General features: G+C 42.6%; 2 protein-coding genes across 21 annotated transcripts in view; one reads left to right on the forward strand and one right to left on the reverse strand.

Annotated features, from left to right (window-relative positions):
• DEPDC5 (DEP domain containing 5, GATOR1 subcomplex subunit) overlaps nucleotides 1-948 on the reverse strand; it is a 48,141-nt gene extending 47,193 nt beyond the window's left edge. For 10 of the 14 annotated variants that reach the window (XM_075434334.1, XM_075434344.1, XM_075434339.1 and 7 more), the window contains exon 1: nucleotides 43-617. The gene's annotated coding sequence lies outside the window, so the exon portion shown is untranslated. Of the gene's footprint in view, nucleotides 1-42; nucleotides 618-834 lie in introns of those variants that run through there. The other 4 variants (XM_075434336.1, XM_075434335.1, XM_075434333.1 and 1 more) reach the window with 3 other exon arrangements.
• Nucleotides 949-971: 23 nt separating this feature from the next.
• Nucleotides 972-22,483, forward strand: PRR14L (proline rich 14 like). 7 transcript variants are annotated; one of them, XM_075434352.1, is made up of 10 exons: nucleotides 972-1,040; nucleotides 2,147-2,656; nucleotides 4,134-4,215; nucleotides 6,416-6,481; nucleotides 8,171-12,209; nucleotides 15,610-15,678; nucleotides 16,434-16,602; nucleotides 16,893-16,999; nucleotides 18,019-18,090; nucleotides 18,799-22,483. In XM_075434352.1, the coding sequence occupies exons 2-10, from the start codon at nucleotides 2,192-2,194 to the stop codon at nucleotides 19,079-19,081; spliced, it is 5,352 nt and encodes a 1,783-aa protein (XP_075290467.1). In that variant the 5' UTR covers nucleotides 972-1,040; nucleotides 2,147-2,191; the 3' UTR covers nucleotides 19,082-22,483. The 7 variants fall into 7 exon arrangements, with proteins under 7 accessions (XP_075290467.1, XP_075290464.1, XP_075290463.1 ...); XM_075434349.1 differs by lacking the exon at nucleotides 972-1,040 and adding an exon at nucleotides 1,056-1,095; XM_075434348.1 differs by lacking the exon at nucleotides 972-1,040 and adding an exon at nucleotides 1,059-1,090.
• Nucleotides 22,484-23,333: the final 850 nt, after the last annotated feature.

Consider the following 23,333-nt stretch of genomic DNA (forward strand, 5'->3'; position numbering starts at 1 on the left):
TGGCTTTGCCATTCCATCTCTTTTGCACGTCTTTTCCCACACCTTTCAAAGGCGCCGGGATCGCCACTGGCCGGTTTCACAGCGACGCAGCAGAGGCATGCCCAGCAGACGACCGCGCCACGGACGTACGCAGATGTTCAAGTCTGAGGCACTGGTTCGCATTACTTTGCCTCGACTGCTTCAACCGCTGCATTTTTTCCCTCCTGCCACTTTCATTTAAAATAAAGCGCATTTCAAAGAAGGACCTTTACTTTTACAACTTCCTTTTTTTTAGAAGCACATTTAAACTGGAAGTCGTCAGTAAGAATAAGGTCTTCCTTGTAAACTATAGCCACATTATTAAACTAAAATATCAGCTCTTCTAGTTCTAACTGTACTCTTACACCAAGCCAGAACGCAGCGGCACTGGAAAGCCGCCTTTCCAAGAGCCCCAGGTGTCGAGCTGGCACTCGCGCTTCTCAGCAGATCGATTCCGCCACCGAGCTACAACGGCTCGGCGGGAAAAACCCGCGCACCCACAGCCTGGGCACACAAACTCCGTGAAGCCTTCCAGCTGGGAAATGAGGCGGGGCTGTACGGACCCGGCGCCGGCCGCAGCCCGCGGCTCCGCGCTCGCCCCGCGGCCGCGCAGCAGTCGGGGCCTGAGGCCGGGTCTCCCGCGGCCGGCAGTCAACGCAGCGCCGGGAACCCCCACGCCTCTCCCGCCGCGGGCTGACGGAGCGAGCCGGAGGGCGGGCGGCAGCCCCGGGCCGCTCGCCGGCCGCCGTGGGACGGGACGGGACGGGACGGGACAGCCGCACCACCGCCCTCCCTCTCCCAGCGCGGGGCCCTGACCTCCCGGTCCCCCTGCCCCCGGCTGCACCGTCCCGACGAACCACCGCTCGCCGCTTCCGCATCCGGGGCCGCCAGGCCCGCACGCGTGTGTCACGTGACGCCCGCCACCGAGGGCCACCCGGCACTATGACACCACCCCCGGCTCGGCGGGCGGGGCTAAGGACGGGCGGCCCGCGCGCACGGGCGGGCCCGGATGAGGAAGTGATGTGAGCGGGGAGGGGGCGGGCGGCGAGAGCGGGATCGGGGTTTGCTGCCGGTGAGGTAACGGGAGCGGGGCGGCGCGGGGGCTGTGCGGGGGCGCGGGCCGCCGCCAGTTGGGAGTGGGCGGCGGGGCCCGACCCCTCTCCCCGCCGGCACCGAGCGCACGGTTACCGAGAGCGGCGGCCTCCCCCGGAGCGGTGCCGCCCGGAGGGTGCAGCCCGGCAGGGCCGGGCTGGGAGCGGGGGCCGCTGCCTCGCGGGAGGGAGAAGGGGCCCGGGCCCCGAGAAAAGGTGGGCCTGGGGGTCCGGTCCCCCCCGCTACGGCCCGGGCCGCGGGTGTTCCCGAGGGCAGCCGCCCGCGAAGCCGCCTTCCTCGCCGGCTGTTTGGCTCGGGCGGGGGGAGGTCGGCACTCGACCGGCGGGCCCGTGGCTGTGTGAACCGAGGGGGCTCGGCCCGCTCCCGCGTACCCATGCGTCTTGGGGAGCGGTGAGGTGGCAGCGTCTGCGTTACCGTGCGGCTGGGCAGTGAATCCCCTCTCCACTGCGATGCCCTCGCTGGCGACGCCGGGGACCGGGAGCCGTGCGTGGGGTCCCGACGCCGGTGTCAGGGCTCTGCGGCAAAACGGTGCCGGTGCAGGGTGCGGCCCGTCGGGTGCTGGCAGGGAGCAGCTCTGAGGCGCTCCGATGGTGGGTGATGGCTGAGAGCGCGTTCTGGCGGGGCAGAACGCGTACCCGGAGCAGCTGGGGGGTTCGTTCGTGAAGATTAAAAAACGACAGGGAGACAAGCGGTGCTTTAGTTTTAGCGGAGGAGCAGGGAGTCTAATGCAGGCCCCAGCAGTGTGCTGTGTAGTCTCTTCTCAGGTTTTCCAGAAGATGAGGGTGACGTTTCAATGCAAAAATGAGGCTTTGCAGTATCTATATGTCCGTACTCTCTTCTTTTGTTAATGAACTGTTTGCTTAGATACTCAAACGTTTCTCAGCTCCTTTCTTACAAAATTATTTGGAAGTATCATTCTTAAAATTATGTGCTTAAGTCTTGAAGAATGAAGCTTTCCCTTTTAATCTGGAGATTCCTGCTATGTCTGTTGATTTAACATTGCTTTTATTTTTAGGGTAAGTTGTGAAAAGCTCAGGACAACGGGTCTCCAGCTGCCCTGATGCTATCATCCGGGGTGGAGTCTCTCCTGGATCCTCCCGTGTCGGCTGTAACAGAGGAGTTGTACGCCGGGCCACTGGAGAGCATCTCCACTGAGCTTATGGCTGTGCCGGAGCCTAATGGTGGGTTAGGTGCAAAGTCTGACGTGTCGACGCCCATGTTAGCACCTGATCACAGTCCGTCATCTGAGCACCACAGGACTTCGGGAGCAGAGAACCTTTGCCAGAAGACAGAGGATTCGGGTGATATGCTCAAGGTGACTTCTGATGGGCCAACAGAATCCCTTACGGAAGAATTCCAAAAGGCTGGAGACCTGGAAGAGGATGAAAAAGACAAAAAAAGAAACTTTAGGAAACCAGGCTGTTCTGCTGATGGATACCAGAAAGAAGATGCAAAGGCGCGAGGTGCTGAGGGGTATCACACTGAATGCTGTGCTTCAACTCCTGGGGAAAGTTGGTTGGAACAAGTAAGCAAATGCAAAACTTCATCTCTGCGTGATATTTTGAATTTAGGGTTAGAGTGACTAGGCAGAGGACTTTGTCTCTGTGGTTTCCTGTTTCCTACTTGTGTCTTCTGGCATGCGTGTCATTATTTGGATTATCATGGGTCCAGTGAAAAATTAGACTATACTTCAGTAGACCAACAGTATTTTGAAATACCAAGCTTTTCACTTTCTTAAATCCTGTTGGAGTGGTGTGAGGCAGGTGTGTAACAGAATGAAGAACAAAACTGATGAAAATGGAGAAGAGACAGAGTTTAAAAAGCTCCTCCCCCGTATCCGTGTAATGTGGGTACAGCGTATTCTGCCGGTACCATCATCCCCAGCCAAGGTACTAACCACTGCATAATAATTATCTCAGTCTGGTAATAGTATTATAATGCTACAGGGGGCTCCAGTTTAGTATTTCATTTTTTAATCTAAAAATAAAGATTATTCTTCATTTTTAGAATTATTTTTTGTAATTAGAGAGGAAATCACTGTTAGTTCTCTCTTTCAAAACAAGAGACTCGCATGGTCCTGGCTTTTTTTTTTTTTCCCCTCCCTTCTAGCAAACACGAGTGGTAAAAATGTTATTTCTAGGCAAAGGCTGCTGAAAAAGTGCCAAAGAATGTGATCAGTTTTCTTTAGTTTGTAAGTAGTTTTCACACATCCCAAAAGAACATAGAGGATAAAAAAGTATTGTGATTGAATACATACCACCCAGGAAAGATCTGGATAAGGCACATAGGTGTGTGTTTCACGCTAATTGCTGGATGTTGCATAATACTTTGTGGTTTTAATTGTCAATTTTGATGTCTGTTTGATTTATTTGAAAGTTGGTTAAAATACAGTTAATTAAATTTTCCACAGTCATTCAGTTTTCCAAGATGAATTTTCACATGTTTCGAAAGGCAGGTGGTTTGGTTGTGGGGTCTTGGTTTGATGTGGCTTGGGGTTTTTTTGCAAGTAGATGTAGGTCGTCTGTTCCCGGGTTTGTGTTTTTGAGCCAAGGGAAGGAGGGGTAGGAGGCACGTTCTAACAAAGATCAGGAAATGCATGCATCTTACTAGAGGTATACAGTAATGGTGTGGGGATGTGAGATAGACCTGGGAGACTGGATTACTCTTCTGATCCAAATTGGCAACAATTTGCATTTTAAACCACTTATGTTTTAGCTGCTTGCGTTGCAAGACTTCATTGCTGCTAAATACAGACCTGTTCTGGATGCATCATTGTTTAATGGTGAGATGATGATGATTGATAGGATCAGAAAGGGGTGACAAGTGCTTGTGTGAACCACTCGCAATGCCAGGCTGCCTCCATGCAAGGGCCGCAATGCTCTGAGGTTTCTTGGTGGTTTTCTTTTTGAGAACTAACCTAGCTGAGCAGGTATGGTCCCTGAAAGAGGATAAATGTTTCGGAGAAGTCGTCATCCTCCGCTGATACCTCTGTCTTGTTTCAGGAGGGCCCTCACTTAAACCAGCGTGAGGTGAAGTCTCTGAGAACCTGTTGCACTGAGATAGTGGGATCTCTGAAGAACGCAGGTGCGTGTTTTAGTTGTACATCCCTGTCTGCTCCCTGCTTCTCTCCCAGGTTGCTTTTTGTTAATTTAAAATTGATGAGTGATTGTGGGATAGCTCATTTATTTTGCTTTATGGTGGAAACTATGACCCTGCATAGCTAGAACAATATGAAAACTTAATTGTCTGCTTTTTCCTGACAGAGTGTGTACTTTCCGGAAGACTATTTATGCACAAGACATGTTTTAGTTATTTAATTCAAATACTTATTTACCCCAAAGCAGAAGGTGTTGTTAGTAGCAGATGTTTTGCATTTCCGTTTGTTTCAAAGATGGAATATATGAGAGCAGTAATAGGAAAGATGTGGAAAAAGTATGACTTACTCATTTTCTAACGTTTAAAAAATAAAAGGGCAGAATGCAAAGGAGGAGGACAACAAAACTAATTCTTAATTTCATTATGATCCATAATCTTTTAGCTCCAAATACTTTGTCCACTTTATCTGCATCTAATAATTATTTGCTTTCTCCCTCCGTGCTCTCATAACGAAAACTTGTACTTGATTGAAGAATGCCATCTAGTCTTGGTCCTTAGTAGAAAATATGAAAAAGATGGGGAAAAGAAAATTGAAAAAGTGAAATATGAAAAAGTGGAGGAAGAGAAGGTTATTAGGAGTAGTCAGCATGGATTCATCAAGGGGAAATCATGCCTGACCAATCTGATAGCTTTCTACGATGGCATGACTGGCTGGGTAGATGAAGGGAGAGCCGTGGATGTTGTCTACCTTGACTTCAGCAAGGCTTTTGACGCGGTTTCCCATAACATCCTCCTAGGGAAGCTCAGGAAGTGTGGGCTGGATGAGTGGTCAGTGCGGTGGATTGAGAACTGGCTGAATGGCAGAACTCAGAGCCCGGTAACTAGTGGTGTCCCCCAGGGGTCAGTACTGGGCCCAGTCTTGTTTAACTTCTTCATCAATGTCCTGGATGAAGGGTCAGAGTGTACCCTCAGCAAGTTTGCTGATGACACCAAACTGGGAGGAGTGGTGGATACACCGGCAGGCTGTGCTGCCATTCAGCGAGACCTGGACAGGCTGGAAAGCTGGGCAGAGAGAAGCCTGATGAGGTTCAACAAAGGCAAATGCAGGGTCCTGCACCTGGGGAGGAACAACCCCATGCATCAGTACAGGCTTGGGGCTGACCTGCTGGAGAGCAGCTCTGTGGAGAGGGACCTGGGTGTGCTGGTGGATGACAAGTTGGCCATGAGCCAGCAGCGTGCCCTGGCTGCCAAGAAAGCTAATGGGATCCTGGGATGCATTAGGAGGAGTGTGGCCAGCAGGTCGAGGAAGGTTCTCCTTCCCCTCTACACTGCCCTAGTGAGGCCCCATCTGGAGTACTGTGTCCAGTTCTGGGCTTCCCAGCTCAAGAAAGATGAGGAGCTACTGGAGAGAGTCTAGCGGAGGGCTACAAGGATGATGAGGGGGCTGGAGCATCTCTGCTACAAGGAGAGGCTGAGGGAGCTGGGCTTGTTCAGCCTGGAGAAGAGAAGGCTGAGAGGGGACCTAATAAATGTTTATAAATATCTGCAGGGTGGGTGTCAGGAGGATGGGGCCAGACTCTTTTCAGTGGTGCCCAGCGACAGGACAAGGGGCAATGGGCACAAACTGAAGCAGAGGAAGTTCCGTCTGAACATGAGGAAGAACTTCTTCACTCTGAGGGTGACGGAGCACTGGAACAGGTTGCCCAGGGAGGCTGTGGAGTCTCCTTCTCTGGAGATATTCCAGACCCGCCTGGACACGGTGCTGTGCAGCCTGCTCTGGGTGACCCTGCTTTGTCAGGGAGTTGGACTAGATGACCCACAGAGGTCCCTTCCAACCCCGAACATTCTGTGATTCATGTGTATCGAGTTATAGGACCTGCGCTGCACCACCATACCAGCTGGGTATTTGAGGAATCTGAAAAGTACAGGTCTTTGGATGCCTGCTGGTCATAGGGAATGTCTGTTTGTGGAAAAGGATTGCATTTGTTAACAAAGGTTTGTGGTGGGGCAGGGTTTTTTTTTTTACTTCTGAAGGCTTGTAGTAGAATTGCTAGCATCAATTCTCACTTACAGATTGGTATCCAACACTGTATGCAGTATTGTGTACAATACTAAAAGGAACTTAGTGGGCTGAATGCCTTCTAAATTCAGTATGCGGTTCTGATTTGCTTTATTTTTTCTTACGCAGAAGAAAACCAACCAAATGTTCAGAATAAAGCTGAAACTCGTCCAAAGCTCACTGAAGAAGTACAAGGTATGAAGGCTGATGGGACTAGGATATTTAGTAAAGCAGGATACAGGAATGACAGAGTGAGTAAAGGTCTTCCACCTGAGAGCAGTGAATGCCCAGGCGTAGACACAGTCATGGCCAGAGCTGGGATTTCAGAAACCAGCATGTTAGATGTGTTAGAGCCTTTAAGTGTCACGGACATTGAATCAGCCACAGAGCATCCACAAGACACGGATGAATATAGTGGGTTGAAAGTCCATATGGCCATGCAGTTGAGAACAGGGGGTAATGTTGTATCTATTTTGGAGGCTAGGGACACAAAGTTACCCAGACATAATCCTGTTAATGATTTGAGTACATCACTTGCTAATTGCCAGACTTATCAGCAGGATGAAGAAAACAATGCTCATGACTCCTGTACTGGTCCCATAACTAAACATAATGACCCTCATAGGTTGCCATCAGTAGAAAGTTGTAGAACACTCTCCACAAGAAGTTCTGAAGTTTTAGTTTCGGTTCTGAAAAGCAACCGTTATCTGGACTTTAGAAATATGCCACTAGAAAACAATAGTACTGCAGTCTGTGGAATTATCAGTGAAACCCCAAAAAAGTATCTTCCCGAAAACGTCAAAAGTCAGACTCGTGATCATGGAACTGAGTTTGTAGAAACTCAAACCTCCACATCCGTACCGGTAGAGCATATGTCAGTGGTAAGGAGCAAAGGATTATGTAGTACTAAAATTGATCATAGGCAAGGAAGTGCTAGTATAGGTAAGTCATACGGCTCTGAATTTGAAGAGGCTGCTAAAGTCTGGAGAAAAATTGCTGTGGGAGATAACGTTGAATTTGGTAGCTGGCCTGAAGCTCAAGAGGGTGCTAATTCTGAGCATTGTCATTCTTCAGTTTTTAGTTCTGTTGCTTCATCTCCTGAGGAGTTCTCAAAAGAAAAATTAAAAATGGTCCCATCAGAAGGTGATAAGTTGAAAAAGGAGCAGTGGCAATTCTCTGTCAGTGATCTATGCAGGGATGAGATAAAAGCAAATAATCTATTGATGGAAATAAGCAGTGTTGCTTCCCATGAAATTGGACAGACAGACATGTGCTTTTATAATACCTCCAGTAAAAGTTCTCCTCCCCGTAGCCACAGCTGTCTGGATCTTAGTATCAAGCTAGAAAAAGATTCACCTGAAGCACAACTGCTTGAAAAGGAATCTGAGCGTAATACAACACCAGGAGAGTTGGCTGACAGTTTAGTTGAAGCTACAGAAGCTAGTAGTAGTGACAGTTTGTCCCCTGGCAAAGAGACTAATTTAATTTATACACTAAATGTACCTCTGCCTCCTGTTGCACAAATATCAAGAGAACCTCATCATAATGAGCGTCCTCCTTGTACTGCTAATGAAGTTTCAAGCAGGGACAAGGCTCAGGATGATCTCTCTGGAAAAGAATCAGTTGGTGCTTCTGGAACAACAGGGGAAGAAATTGCTGAAATTGTGCTTCATAAAGACAAATTCAAGTCTTCGGCAAGTTCCAGGACTTTTGATAACCCTAATATGACAAGCAAAATTTCCCAAAAGAACGTGAAGTCTTCGGTGGGAAATATAGAGAGTGTGGTCACTGGTTTAGAAAATGAACATAGTGACATAGAGAGTTGTAATAATCAGAGCATAAAAAACCAGGGTACAGCTGCCAGTACTTCCTGTGTTTTATCAGGGAGTTCACGTGTAGATGATGTTCTTCCGAACAGTCATTCTTTCGATGTTGATAAGAAGATTGAAGAAAATGATAGTTTGGAAGGAGAAGCTCCAGCTGGATATAATAGTAAAAAGGCAATCATCTTTCCAGAAGCACGCTTCCCTTTGGCATGTGGATCTCTTCCTTGTGAAGATGACTGGGGCAACAGAGGTGTAGATCTGCATGGGATAAATTACATTTCCACAGCAAAAAACATGTTTGGCTCAGCTTATACTGCAGAGAAGTCTATTGCTACCTTGCTAGGAGATGGGATTTCAGATAAAAATATGGAAGCTGTGAAACAATTTGATCTTTGTAAAGTAACAGATGGCAGTGAAATCGTTTGTGACAAAGATGGGGCAAAAGAACAAATTGGCGTGTGTGCTCTCCAGACAGATGAATTTGATAAAATAAGAACTGTGGATTCTCCAAAGGCTCCTGAAGGCAATCAGAGAAATAAGACTAGTGAACAGCTATTAGTCAGATATTTGAACAAAAAAAATAGTGTTCGTAATTTTGGATTTTGCAACTCTCCATTAGGCCCAAAGAAGAGAGAACTAGGCATGTGTGAGAAGAAAGAAGTGTCATCACTCGCAGCTAATCCCTCGGAGTGTAGAGCTTCAGTCTGTGATACGTGTCCGTTACTCAACAATGTGAATATTCAAACACAACATGCTAGCCAAACAGAAAAGACCCTTTGTCCAATGGAAAATCAGTGTCTTACGTGTCAGAGTGAGTGTGATGGCCCAGTTCCAGGCAGCAAGCAACATTTAGAAAGTTCAACCAACCAACCAGACACTGGCTTACAAACTACAGCTACGTCTGTGGAAGAAACCAAAATATCAATTGGCTCCAGTCAAAGTGAAGAGATACTGTTCAAGACGGGTGATGACATGCCTCTGATAGTTCATAAAGACGCAAGAGAAGACAGTTCTAAAGCAACTCCAAAAGAGAATGTAGTGGATTTGGACTCTTTAAATGGTGTGAGAAATGAAGACTGTTCAGGATATATGGGCTTCGTCAGTGACCGAACTGAGGAGAAGACAATCAAACTAAAAGAACAGGAGAATGGATGTAAAAGAGAAGATAAAGGAACTGTTGAAGAAAGCTTTTCTGATAGCAAATCGCATTGCTCACAGCATGCTTGCTTTATCAAATGTGCAAAAGAGAAAGCAGAGCTAGTGTTTGCAGGAAGCAAAACGCAGCAATCTTTGCCAAAGGTGAAGTTGTTAGTGGAGGACCAGGAAAATACAGTTAGTGCCCCAGTTTTGCCCTTCTCATCAATTCATGGGAGTCTGTCATATAAGCCAGAAAATATGAATGTCCTTTCAGAGACAGAAAACAAAAAAAGTCTGAGAATAAAATCTATCTTAAGTAACTCTTGCCCGCAGTTAACATTTGAGCCTGGTAAAGACACTGATGCTCAAAAGGGTCTAGGTCCTTCCCATTTCGGAAAGTTTAACATCCGAGAATCTTTTAAGGTGGCTCAGGCAGAGTCAGAAACACCATCAGCTCTGAACTTGGGACTCTCTCTGCCTGAGAAAGAAAACCTTTATATGTTGTCTGAGAATACACAAATAGGTAATTGTGATTCGTCTTCAGACGAAGTTTTTAGAAAAGATTCTTCAGTGACAAAGCCTCTTTCTGTAACAATGTCTCTTAAAAGAAAAGCCAGCAATACTGAGGTTCCATCTTCAGGGAACGAAACGGCAGCTAGCTTTCTGCAAGGTGCAAAAAGCTCAAGAGGTTGTGCACACAGCAAAGAAAGTCTGAGAGATGAGGGGCATAGCATGCTGACTGTAAAAGGCATGGATGTGACCCCACCAAAAAGTACTCACTGTGGAGAGAAGTTTAACAGTATACGTGTAGAAGAGAAGATGGGAAGAGAAGTAGCCCCTAGAAAAAAGTTGCCCATAGATTCTTTTCTTGATGGAGAAGATTGTCTATGGGCCTTGTTAGAAGATTCAAAAGAGTCTGGTAGCAAAATAGTCCCTCTCAGTACTGAGAATTATGGAAATGCTTTGGAAGAAATCCCAAAATCTAACCAAAATGATCTTTCAAAAGAAAGAACAAATACTACAAAGCTCACAAACTTAGCAGCTACCAGTCTGCTTTCAGAAATGGTGCATGGTTGTCAAGCTGAAGATGCGTCTGATGCAGAAACTTCACGAGAACTGCAGTGGAATACAACACCCACATTTTATCCATGTAGGAGTATATCATCAAACAGTTGCGAAGAATCATCCCCAAACTGTGTGGTTTGCAGTGGAGTATGTGTGCCTTACAAATTAAACGCACAGAGCAAAGATAACGTAAAGGAGATTACAGAAGGCCTGGACGCTATAGCAACTTGTTCTGTTTGCAAGGAAAATGAGGCTTTAGATTCAGAGAGACTTGATGACATGCAGAAATGTCAGGTACTTAAACGAAAGAAGAAGTATGTGAAGATGGAAGTACATCTGTCAGACAAGGCACAACAAGAACAGAAGTCAGAATATCAAGAGAAAGCAAAAATCACACTGCAACCAAGTGTACTGCATAGTTCTGAACTCTTATGCAGCTCTTCAAATGAGTCGGTGACATCAAGAGATACAGAGTTTGAAGGTCCTTCAGAGGAGATTTTTGCTGTCAGAAGCAGTGAAAATAAACTATGTAGCACTTTACAAGAAGTCAAAAGGCCAAAGATTACCACAGATATTGTGAGTTCACAGTTTTTGAAGACTCAGGATTCAGAAGTGGAAAACCTGAACCTTAATTTAGGGCGTGATAGGATCCCTGGTGCCTTTGGAACTACAAATAAACTAAGAGGACCTCTTCCATTAAAAATACAGCCTGGAAGGACATGCAAAAAAGTTCCCACATCGTACCAGCTAAAAACTGTAAGAAAAAGCAAAAAAATCAAAAGTTCACCTTTTCTTGAGATCCCCCCAGAAATTCTCCCTAAGCAGGAAAACGCACTTCTCGAATCATTGTACCTTCCATCTAAACCAGCGACAATGGAATCGGAAGCAGCCATGAGTTTTATGCATATGCCAAGGCAGAGGGCCAAGAGGTGCAGTTCGTTGAACAGCTTGAAGCTTAGAAAATGTACCAAAGAACGAGCACTGTTGAGCAAGCTGTCTGCAATGGCTAGCAAACTCCTGGAACCTGCCAAAAGTATCCATAACTTAGAACCTCTGCCATATTCTTCTGAAATTCTTCCAGTGGGTGAGAGGTACAGCCAACGTAGATCTAAAAATCTATTGGAAGCCTTTTCTTGTGTTAACAGGAACGTACACTCACGCTGGGCTGACAGTTGGTGCACCAAGATGTTCAACTTTCAGCCTTTGGCACTTTATCCTGTAGAATCTACCAAAATACTTTTTTCAGACTTGAGCCACGAGCCTCCAGCCTCTCTCTTGGATACCCCAGTTTTCCCAATTTCTTTTCATGTACAGTTGGACTCCAGTCCTGTGACAGTCCTCACAGGGATTACATCCCAGCACTCTGTACATTGCAGACCAGTTTTGGGAGAAATGCCAGCATCACCTTCACAGTGGACTTTTTCTTTTCTCCTGTCTCAGAGCTGTTCAGATACAACAGCTTTCATGGAAGATTCCAGTCTAAATAATGAGCTGCATTCTTCTCTCTCTGTAACAACCCCACGGGCTGCTGCCTTTCATCCTGACTGTGGAAGAAATGCCATAGCTGAAAGAAGAGGAGGTTGCTCTATGCTTGGCCTTCACACAGTGTTAGCGCTTTCTTCCCCTGGATGTTACAGGATTTGGACGAGAAGAAGAAACTTAACCAGTCATATTCCTACCATCCAGAGACTACTGATGTCGCAATTCGCACAGGGTTTGAAAGGGGCAAGGTATCCAACTTCTGTATCGGACGACCTCGTCTCTTCATTGCCATACTCACTGGGCAGGGTGCTATCCCTATGGAGCCAGCATGGTCCTTCTGCCTGTCCCTCCGAAATCACTCCTCTCCATTCCAATCACTGCAAGTGGCAGCCAAGTGTGGGCATCGAGAACAGGTAAAACCCATCAACTTATTTCCGAGATTAAATATGTATAGGGTATGTACTTGCTCCTTTTTGGGAGGGAGAGGGTAATGGCAGCTTGCATTGGAGGGTCAGTTTCCCCTGTTCCAGATCTACACATTCTGCTCAAAAAATGGCTCAACATGGAAGATTCTTCCCTACGGAACAGTCTGTTCACTGAATTTAAATATATTTGCCTTCACTTCTTTAATACTATCCTGTTTTGGCAGAATGGCTAACTCTATTTTCTTCTCCCTTGCAAAATATACACACCATGCATCAGAATATATAATGCAGAAAGGTGAGCTACTTCATTAGGTCTATTCAGAGTGACTGCAGAACAACTGGATTTCTGAGGTAGGAAAGTTTTTTTCAGAGGTCTGAGCCACAAGTGCCACTTGGCACCACTGTAAAATGCTCGATATCAGATTAGGAAGAATCCTAAGGGGTGGGGGGTGGCATTCAGTTAAATTTTTAATTATATTCTGTGACTGTTCCATGCTAATTGACACCTCTTCATGTATGCTGTGCCTTTTGATAGTATGTGCCCAATGTATTGCTGGCACAAGCAAGTGTAGCTGCAGTTCAGGTTGGTAAGGAATTTTTGTGTCTGTATCATTCTCGTTATGCGTGGGAAGAGGACAGAAATCTACTCTGCATATTAAATTTAACTGCTATCGGCATTTGAGATTTTTTACTAGAAACAGAATGAGAGAATAGGTTGCTAGCTCTGTTACAGGATTTTTGCATGCTGGCAAGCAAAGATTTTTTGCCCTTTATGCCTCAGTGCCGTGGGGCGGTTCAGTCCTTGATTTTACAGTCTTGAGCTTCCTGGACAGAGTATAGCCTCATAAGCACTGTAGACAAGTCAGTTTGATTAATTCTTTTGTTTAATATGGCAGTCTCTCAAGAACTGTTGAATTTGGTTTATCTGATGTCATAGCTTGACATGCGTATAACCAAAAATCTTGCCAGATAACTAATGCTGCATTGTGCTTTGTATAAACGGATAGTATACCTGAAAGTTTAAGTGTATCACTTGTTAGTATAAATTTTAATGTCTACCAAAGGTGTGAGTGAGCTTATGAAAGTACTACTCCGTTCTGGGAGCTGTCTGCACTAAAACAATGAAGTTGAATAATGACATAGAGACAACTTTGCAGCACATCCTATTAGACCTGCATTCTTTTTCATTCCATATGAGTCAATATATCAGGCTGAATTTTCTAGTGTACAAATTGGTATTCTGGAAGCAATCATACCAGTAAACTACAATTTGAGCACTAAATTTAAAAATAAGACGTTGTTGCCATTCTTTAAAAACAAACACCTTTTTAAAACTTCCTTCTGTGTATGAGGTGAATTTATTGTTTTGTATTGGTGAGGGGTATTATCCTTGACTGGGAGATCAGAGCTGACTTACGCTCTCGTGTTTTCTTCCATACTTAAGTCTGCAGACTCCTAGGCAGCTTGTTAGAGCATATCCAGTTAGCTAAAGTATAAGAGGATTTAATTCCTTGATGTAAAGGGTAATTTGAAAACCAAATGTTTTGCTGTGAATGATTTTTATCACAAAGGGACAGAAGCCAAATCAAACGTGATCACTTGAAGTGAAAAATAACCCAAAGTTAAAATAGTCTGAAACTCAGTTACTTTTATCTCTAAAATACCTTACAAATATGCGTGTAAGGTATACTGAATTCTTCTACCCTACTCTTATTTTCTTTAAAGTGAAGTTTTTGTAGCATGCACTGAGTTGAAAACAATATTTGCAGAAGTTTAAAGAAATGCAGCAAATCCATTCCTACAACGGTTAAGCGAAAATAAATATTAAAGGTTTGGCTATAAACCAACATAAAGAACAAAACCAATACATTTTAAATATTTAACACCATTTGGGATTCCATGTTGTTGAAGATGGACAACCTGTTCTCATCAAATAATAATTCTTTTTTTAAAGGTATTAACAGGAACAGCGATAAAAGGATAATTCAGCAAATCTCTCTTAAATTTGTGTGTACTCAAAAAAAAATCTCCTATGAAATAAATGTTTGGTATATAAATACAAGAACTATGTGGTGCAGCATAAAAGAGTTTTCGGCTCCCAGTATGACAAAAATCGTTGCCTGTTTTGATTAAAATAGTTAAAAATCAGAAAAATTAAAAAGTGGCTCCAAGTTCTCTGCAGGCCATTTTCTTCTGGAAGAGATTTGTCCTCTTTAAATTACTTCATTCATTGTTAGTGTTTTTAATAACCAGGAAAACAAGAAGCTAGAGTCATTCTCCTTCCTAAAAAATCTTCTGCCATTTCCACTGCCAGTAATAAAACATTATTTAAATGAAGTCTTTCTTCTAATTAATGCTCATTTGGATTCTAAATTTCTAAAGTGTTTTTTTCTCTCCCTGTAATGTATTATTGTTATTATTGCATAAAACAGTAAGTGCTGCCTCTAGCATGGAGGACTCTGATGCACTGTTGGTGAGGGTTCCAGTAGTGTTGGGACAGTGAGTGGAACATGGAGAAAAACAAAACGTTATAGTTCTGTTACGAAGTGACAAACACAAGAAGTGGGTCTTTCTGACCTCTTTATATTTGGACATATCTGTGCTGCCAGCATAGTTGGTTTTCATTTGTTTTGTAGCATTCAGTCTGGTTGTAACTTCTTTGCTTTAAATAGTGAAGTACATTTAGCTGTTAGCTTGGAAGAACAGCAAGTACAAGACTTGCTGTTTAATGTAATAGAAGTTGTCCCAATGGATTTTTTTTTTTCTCCTGCTATTAATAATGTGGGCACAAAAATAAAGCTCAATATTAAAGGACTTAGAGCTGCTGTGCTGACTTTTATGCCATAGAATTATGGTAATTACTGACCCTTTCGGAAAGGCCTTTGGTTATGCCAGTCAATTAAGAGTATTGAAGTAAGATTGTGGGAGTTAGAGACAACAACAGAGAGTTAATCTTAGGCAAATCCTTCCTTTCACTTTTACTGTTGCCACTATGCACTTTTTTTTTATTTAGTAGCCAAATCCTTCCAAGTTTTTTGGTTACTTTAATGTTAAAACCTGGGGGTTTTAAATGAGGAATATAGACTTTCATAGAAATAATTACAGCTTTCAGACTAATACTGTCTGTCTCTCTGTACTTCTGTTTCCTTTTCTCATCACTACCATTTTTAAATGAAAGAAGGATTGTTGTAGGTGAAATTTAGTGGATTAAATGGCAGATGTGGCTTGTTCTTGTATCGTTTTAGTCTTTCATTCTCATTCCTGATATTAGCATTTTTTGTCTTACAACTCAGTTTATACTAATAATTTTTTCTTCATCTTTTTTATAGTGTAGACCTAATTGCTGTCTGTATTTTTATGCATTTTTTTCATTCTTCTTTTGAACCAGCTATGCCATGTTACCGCACTTACCTGTACAGCATATGGAAGCACTACAGACTGCAGGTCATGAGATACAGTGAGTCTCTTGGACTTTGAAATTTATTCTGAGTAGTGGGATTATAAGATTTCTGAGAAGACATTGCTTATGTCCTTTGGACTTTTCAGCTTTTGGCAATTCACTTCAAAAATAGCTTTCTGATTCAAATGTTAGTGAAGAAAACTGACTGGATCATGTAATGGAGAAGTGTGGAGGGGCATTAATGCGAACACTATGTACAGAGCAATTCTGTTGCTTTCAACCATGTTGTGCCACTTAGTTTCACATATTCATTTCGTAATACAGAAGTTTGTTTCCTTACTTGGATATATGTTCTTTCTGTCTGAGCAACTGGACGTTAGGTGCTGAAACTTCCTTCTATTCTTTTTCAGTGTTGGGATGGCAGATTAAAAAAGCTATCTTTCAAATTTATCTGTGAACAAAAAGTAATAAATTAATAGCTATGTCAAAGAAGTTTGTTGGCAGAAAACGATTAATCACTTTCAGTAGTTACTAAATAGAGCTGTAAACCGTTTAACTATATGAAAAGGAAAAGAATGGGTTTTAAATTGTTCAAATACACTGGCAGTTTAGTTTGTTTCAGTATCAATGTGGACTGCAGCAGTTTTTGACTGTGTGTATGTACCAGAGACAGTGTTCACTTACTTGGGCAATTTCTGTGAACTGTATTGCTTTTTGTGCCCATATTGCAATTTAGGAACATCACACAAGAGTGCTGTTGCAGCATCAATTGGGTATTAATCTACATATGTTCCCTTCTTCCTCTGTTACAGTCTGGAAACTTCATTCCCTCTTCCGTTACCAAAGCCTGGCTCACTTCCAGAACCATTGCCATTTCCCCCCAGGCTTTCAGCATCAGAGCTCCAGGTCCATGCCCTTGATGAAGCTGATGCTTCTGTTCCAGCCTGTCTTAGATCCCAAGATGATACGGAACTGAAAAAAGTGAGTTCACTTTAGGTTTTAGATATCTCAGACTCTTGGTTCCCCAGAACTTGAAGCTGCTGGTGCTGAATATTATCTAGTAAATGTTAAAGATGAGAGAGAAAACAGGCTGTTAGTCGCAGTCTGTGCTGCTTCTTTCTTTTCTTCAAGCAGAAAGAAGGTGGCAAAACAAAGAGGAAGGTTTATTCTACAGATAATGTATACTCAACATAAAAGGAAATTCTGTTGACTACCGTGGTCATTTCCTTCATTTTAACTTTTTTTTTTCTTTTCCTTTTTTCTTTCTTAAGACTGAGACAGAAAAGAGGCCAAAGAAAGTCTCACAGATCCGAATCAGGAAAACTGTTCCTAAGCCGGACCCTAACCTTACTCCAATGGGACTACCCAAACCAAAAAGGTGACCAGCACCTTTTAAATGGGCTCATGCTAGCTTCCGTTGCTTACATTTCCTGCATAATAATGTAATCATTTCAATAAATGCTTCTCTCGCCACGACTATTTTGTACACTCCCAGTTGAGTGATGTTTGCTTCCTTTATAAGAAAAGACTGACACAGCTGTATCAACTGTATAAAAGACTGAAGAAAGAAAATGGTCTTTGAGCATAACTTTTTTCAAGTGAGAAGGATAAATAAAAGACTATTAGATGTGAGTTACTGACGGGGTTTTAGGCAAAATGTGAAAAACTAAGCTGCAATGGAATGATTTTCTAAAGAAGAAGTTCGTATTGATAAACAGACATTGAAAAGGAGTCATTCTACAATGCAAAGTGAGATGAAGTGATCTATTAGGACGTTCTGCTGATGCAAATTATGTTGGAGTTCTTCACAGTCCCTTCTTTCTTTGTGGTCTGTGATCTTAGGGAAGCATCAGTTCAGTGTAAGTGTGGGTGATCCCAGTGCCAGATATTGACAAAGCTTTTCCAGTTGGTCATCTAGTACGTTGTTCGTTTCTGTCTTAAACAGAAGTGCCAGCTTTGACAGGGGAATGCATTTCTTCAGAGATCAGCCTGCTAATTAAGTGTCAATAACTAACTTTTAAAATCAGTCTCAAGAGATGAAATGTTAATCTGCTGAACTGGAAGTCTTCTTAGCTTACACCAAAAAGTGAACTGTGAAGGGATTTCGCTTTCTTCTTTTGAGCATCATTATTTTGAAACATCATAGAATGCTAGAAGGAATGTTAACCTCTGCAGAAATGGCAACTTTCACCCAGACCTTATAAAAAGACTGTGTGAAATTAGGTACTTTACGACCTCATTTTTCATTCCTCCCTGTCCCCAATTAGTTAAAGCGTAATCAGTTAGCATGTAAGCATAGAATGCAAACGATACTTGTTTCTAGTAAATCTGCTTGTTGTTAAGAGAGATAGTTTCAAAATTCTTCTTTCTTGATTGATTTGTTCATTACTTTTTCAGGCTTAAGAAGAAAGAATTTAGTTTAGAAGAAATTTACACGAACAAGAACTATAAGTCCCCTCCTACAGCCAGGTTGGTTCTGCTTCCTAATGAGAAAACTAAGATAAATGTAAATTACTTAGGCAGAGAGAGAGAGCAGATTAAAGGTGTCTGAAAGCTCAGAGAGAGAGAAATTTTTTAAATTGCTCTACTTTAAAGTAGTAGAGAGAGTTTATTGAAAAATAGTATTTGGCTGGAAACCAGTGTAATAGAATATGACCTAAGAATTTGCAGCTGTGTAAGTATGGATTTGTATATTTGTATATTTTTTTCATCTACTCATTCATTCCAGCCTCCATCCAAGTACAGTAGTTACTTTTTCAAAATTCAAAATTCTTTAAAATACTAAAAATAACTGCCTGTCATCAAGTACAGCATGATTATCAAGACTGCTACATCTTTTTAATGTTCAAATCTATTTATTCTATAAAGCAAGATTCTGTAACTGTGCTTTTGAACTGAAATACAGATAGAAAGACATTCAACCCAAATATCTATGCACCAATAATAAATTATTTACCTAGCAGTAATGTGCAGTTGTAGGAGGTGTAAGCTGTAAGATACAGTGGCGTAGACATTACAAGAGGTGTGGAGGGACTGTAAAAATGTAAAAGTTAGAAGTGTGTTTACTTGGGTTGTAAAATCCACCAGTCTCCCTGTCCTTGTAAGGTGGTTAACTGCTGCTGCAGGTGGTTAACTGCTTCTTCAGTATTCATGAGTTCTATCCTTTGCTTTCACCAGGAGCTTGGAAACAATCTTCGAAGAGCCCAAGGAGAAGGATGGATGCTTGATCTCTGTCAGCCAGCAGAAGAGAAAGCGGATTCTAGAGTTTCAGGACTTTACTGTTCCGCGGAAAAGGAAGACGAGAAGCAAAATCAAAGCTGTGGGTAGTTTCACCCGAGCAAAAAAAGCTGCACTACAGAATGCAGAGTTAGATGCTCTTCTGAGTCAGAAGCTAATGGACCTGGAAGCCTTTTTTGAAAAGGAGGCTGAGCAGGAGCAGACCTCTAGCATCTCATCTTAGGGAGCCATTTAGCTGCAAATGGTCCAGTCAGCTTCTTTAGTATCTACTGACTTCTTCATACATTACTCTACCATTCTGTTCTTATATCTGATGATCAGTTTGTGGCTGTGGCCCTCTTTAAGGTGCTATTTTATTTCTTTTTTAAATGCTGTTGGAGGGATTCATTTAGGTCCCTGTTTGAGTGTAACACAGCCACATACAATTTATCATTCCTTCCCCAACCTCTGGAAATTACTGCTAATGTTTAATTATGTTTAAATACCTTTTGTGGGTAGAGTAGGAGTGTAAAGGAGGAAGTAGTGCACCTTCAGTGATGCTAGAACTCTGTATTCCAGATCATTTGCACATTTGAGTCTGCTGTTGTTACTGTAATGGCTATTTTGAACAACCTGACAGAAGAGATACGGCGCTTGATAAAGATGAATTCTAGCAAACACATTCTTGGTATACCACTAACTTTTTAATAATTAAAAGTAGCTGTCTGGGTTTGCTTTCAATTGTTTCTTCCTTGTGTTTACTTAGAAGGTTCCTTCTGAGCTTCTGTGCCCTTCCTGGCTTCAGGCAGCAGAAGCCCCACATAACTAGACTTTAAATAACTTGCACTTTGTATATCTTTATTTGCTGCATGAGCATACCGTTTAACATGACTGAGCCTAAAAAAAGGTAATATTTTTTAGGAACAATAGTGCCCAGTACTAATTTTTCCCAAATATAGTAGAGTTTTTACCTTCTTGGCTGATGCCAACCTCTTCTGCAGAGGAAAAGGTAATTAGCCCATGAAGGTGTTAAGCTGCAGGATACATAAGTAGAGGATTTTATTTAACTGAGCTGAGCTGCTGTGTGCAGGGAACACCAGCAAAATCTTTGAGACTCATTTATACGTTATTTTAATTCCATTTAAAATATCATTTTGATTTTAATGCCAACAAGAAAATAATTTTTTCCCATCATGAGACTCTTTTTACCATTTTAGATTTACAATTCATGTAGCTCATGATTAGATATTCTCTGTACAGCACTGTTGTACACAATAGCTAGTGTACAAATAGCCTCCTAGCATGTGGAATTTTTTTTTTCATTATTTAAGGCCATTTGTAATTATCTGATGCAGCACTGGGCAATTTCTCAGCTATACCTTTTGAGGGAAGAGAGCTCCCTTCTGGGATAACTTCTGTTAAACTTACTTGAACCATAATACAAAATGAATGCTAGCTGCTGTTCAGGTAACTTCTGTCCTTTAGTGCCTATAGAAGTTATGCAGGCAAAGCTGTCATTGCTGGGATGCTCAAATTTAATTAGTCTGTTCTTTCTTTCACTTGTCGCTTGAAACTTGCACTTTCTTATTTGCCTATCCATATAATAGAGTTTCTATTTACCTTCAAAATGAGCAAATATCTAGTGGGTGGGTATTTTTAATAAAGTCCCAATAAATGCAGGACTGAAAATGCAATCATTATCTTCTGTTGCTCTGCCACTTCTGTTACTGACCAAACAGAAAACTAAAAATTAACCAAGCAATCTGCTGAATTCCAGAGCTTTGAAAGTACAGAAATGGGAGATGCTTATTACACTGTGTGTGCCTGAGTCTTGAAAGAAATGTAATCTGGGCTTGTTTTGCTCCCAGCTTATGTGCCGGGGTTCCTAGAAGTTTACATTACTGTTTTGGAGGCTAATTACCTTTAATCAGGAAGACTGCAGAAAAGAGGGGAGTGCACACTTAAAGTAGTGGTGTTTGGGTTATGAGGGTAAAATAACAAGGCACGCAAACTTTGAACATATTGACTACTATTTCAGCAGCAAGGTCTGGTTGACCTATTTGGGCTGCTGTAGAGCATTTTAACTGATCCTCTTTATTTTTGTAAAAAGAAATCCCTAAAAAAATCAAGGTCAACTGCCTTTTAAAAATGGGAAACTTTCCCTGTACTGGTTTATGAGCCCAATTACTGACTGTTTGGAAGCTGTAGTAAGAGTGAGATATATATTTTTATGGTTTTATGCTATAGAATGGATTGTTACACAGCATTAATTCACCTTCTGTTAATATGGGAGGCTTCTAGTGCTGTAACACAACTGAGCTGTAACCTTACTGGGGCTTTTAAGGAAACAAGGGTATGGGTGGGGAGGGAGGAAACTTGGGTCCAGGCAAAGTTCAGACCTCTGATGTGCTTCAAAACATGGAATGTGTTGGGTTTTTCCTTCGGGTTTGTGGGGTATTTTGGTTTTGAGTGGGTTTTTTTGTTTGGTTCCCTGCTCTGTCTTGTTTCTGATTGCTTTGAAATAACATTTCTTGGCTTGCTTTTTAAGAGCTACAGCAGAGAGAACACAGCAAAGAAAACACTCAATTCTCTTTTGTTTATGATAATTGGAGGAGTGACAAAATGATGTTGCAGTTGCCCAGCTTGTCCCAGACCTTAGTTTGTGGAAACCCAAATATACAGCATTATTCTGTTTTGGTTTAGTATTTGTATGATGATAGAGATGTAAACTAATTGAGACAAAGCATCTCTTCCCCTCTCCACCATACAGATGTCAGTCATGCTTCTGCACTTTTTTCCTTTCCCACCTCTGTTCGTGTTTACAGCACTTGGGGAACACCCTCATTCCTTGTGGCTGCTGCTTGTACACTGGGAGCGGTGGCTCTGCAAAAGCTAGGTATTTGCCACTCTGAGCTGCTTCTGTCCCAGATAATTGAAAGAAGAACATATAGAGGATGCATCTTTTGGGGTCTTCCACCTATCCCTAGCTGAAGGATATGTACACTTGCCTTTTCATAAAGTGAACCCACTCCAGTGAGGATTTTTTTGTATCATAATGGAAAGACATTATATATATTGCTCACAGAGTGATGACTAGAGCAGCTTGAGAAGAATTGCAAAGCTTTCACCATGTGCTGTCTCTTAGTAGTAAGTGTTGCAGAGCCAGGCAGCTCTTTGCTAAATTTGCTGATTATGGGAGGTAGAAAGATCGCTTCCCAAAAAAAAAAAAAAAAAAAAAAGCTGCTCCAGTCATCATGCTATGACTGGAGCAGCTAAGGCTGCTTAATGTATGTTACAGCATTTGCCTGGCTGGCATTGTGACTGCATGCATTTGAGTTCAGATGCTTGCTGAATATGATTTTCTGCAAGCAGTTCTCATTCATTGTATTTGATCTGAGGTGGGCCTTTGGTATATTATGTTTCAGGTGCTCTTCTAGAATAGGGTATGGATGGTAACTGTGGATTAAAAGTCTATATGATGCTATCAAGTTAACAAATAGCTCAATGAGAATTTGTACATTTGTGCTATTAGCCTCCATCATGCTCTTGGCATTTTGTTTCTGTTCAGTATTGTGTGAGAATTTAAAATTTTATTGTTTCTTTTGTGTGTTTTTAATTTATGGAAATAAATTTTTCTGAGAACTTTTCAGGTTTTTAAGGCCGCCTTTAAGGCTTGTATCAGTAAATATGCGTGATATACCTGTCTTGTACACATGGGGGAAGAGGTCAAATCTCCAGTGAGATTGACACCGTTAAGTAACTGGGTGGGCTGTTGGCAAGGCATGGAGCAGCAATTCTAGCGTTCATTCCTCTGTAGCCATACTTTAACAGAAATAGACCTGGGGGATTTTAAGTATGATCCTAGCTACTGTTCACAGCACTGAGACAGCATCTGTCTCTTAAGGTAGTAGAGCAGCAGGAGCCAGACAGTTCCTGCTAGGTTCAGAACCGAGAGGTTCAAAGCTGAAGCGGGCCAGTGGTTCATGTGCTACAGTCTGTGCAAGGCATCAGGCTCATGCTTTTGAACCAAACCTGAAGCATGGGAACATCAAAAAAGGCTATTAAGTACCTGTAAGGTCTGTGCCAGAAAACAACTCCCCTGCCCCTCCAACCCATAAAATCTTGTGTATAACCCAGATTTTCAATTTGTTGCTGTTCAGCTAAGCTGGCAGATGCATTTCTTCAATCAGAGAAGGGAGTTATGAGAACAGAGTGCAGTGTTACGTGGGTCCCGCAGGTGGCATGTAAGCTCCAGTGAAGAAGGGAAGGGAGCACCTCAGAGACCTAAACAAGCACCCTGCTGTTCCTCTGCTTCTGCAGGGCTACAGCTTGCTGGCTGCAACACAGGATATGATGATTCTGCTCTGTTACCGTCCTGGGACTGGCTTCATTCACCCCTTTTTCTCTGAAAGGTAGATGAGTGTGGACCTGCATTGTCTCTCAGTTGTTTGATTAGTCAGTGTCAAACAATGGGACAAATGAGATGGACAATAATC

This window comes from Opisthocomus hoazin, chromosome 13, assembly GCF_030867145.1.
Source record: "Opisthocomus hoazin isolate bOpiHoa1 chromosome 13, bOpiHoa1.hap1, whole genome shotgun sequence".
NCBI lineage: Eukaryota > Metazoa > Chordata > Aves > Opisthocomiformes > Opisthocomidae > Opisthocomus > Opisthocomus hoazin.

Bases quoted from the DNA above. Each gene is read 5' to 3' on its own strand.
- PRR14L (XM_075434352.1), top strand. From the start codon at position 2,192: ATGCTATCATCCGGGGTGGAGTCTCTCCTGGATCCTCCCGTGTCGGCT. The intron at 2,657-4,133 runs GTAAGCAAATGC...GTCTTGTTTCAG, and splicing joins GGGAAAGTTGGTTGGAACAA to GAGGGCCCTCACTTAAACCA. The intron at 18,091-18,798 runs GTTGGTTCTGCT...TGCTTTCACCAG, and splicing joins AAGTCCCCTCCTACAGCCAG to GAGCTTGGAAACAATCTTCG.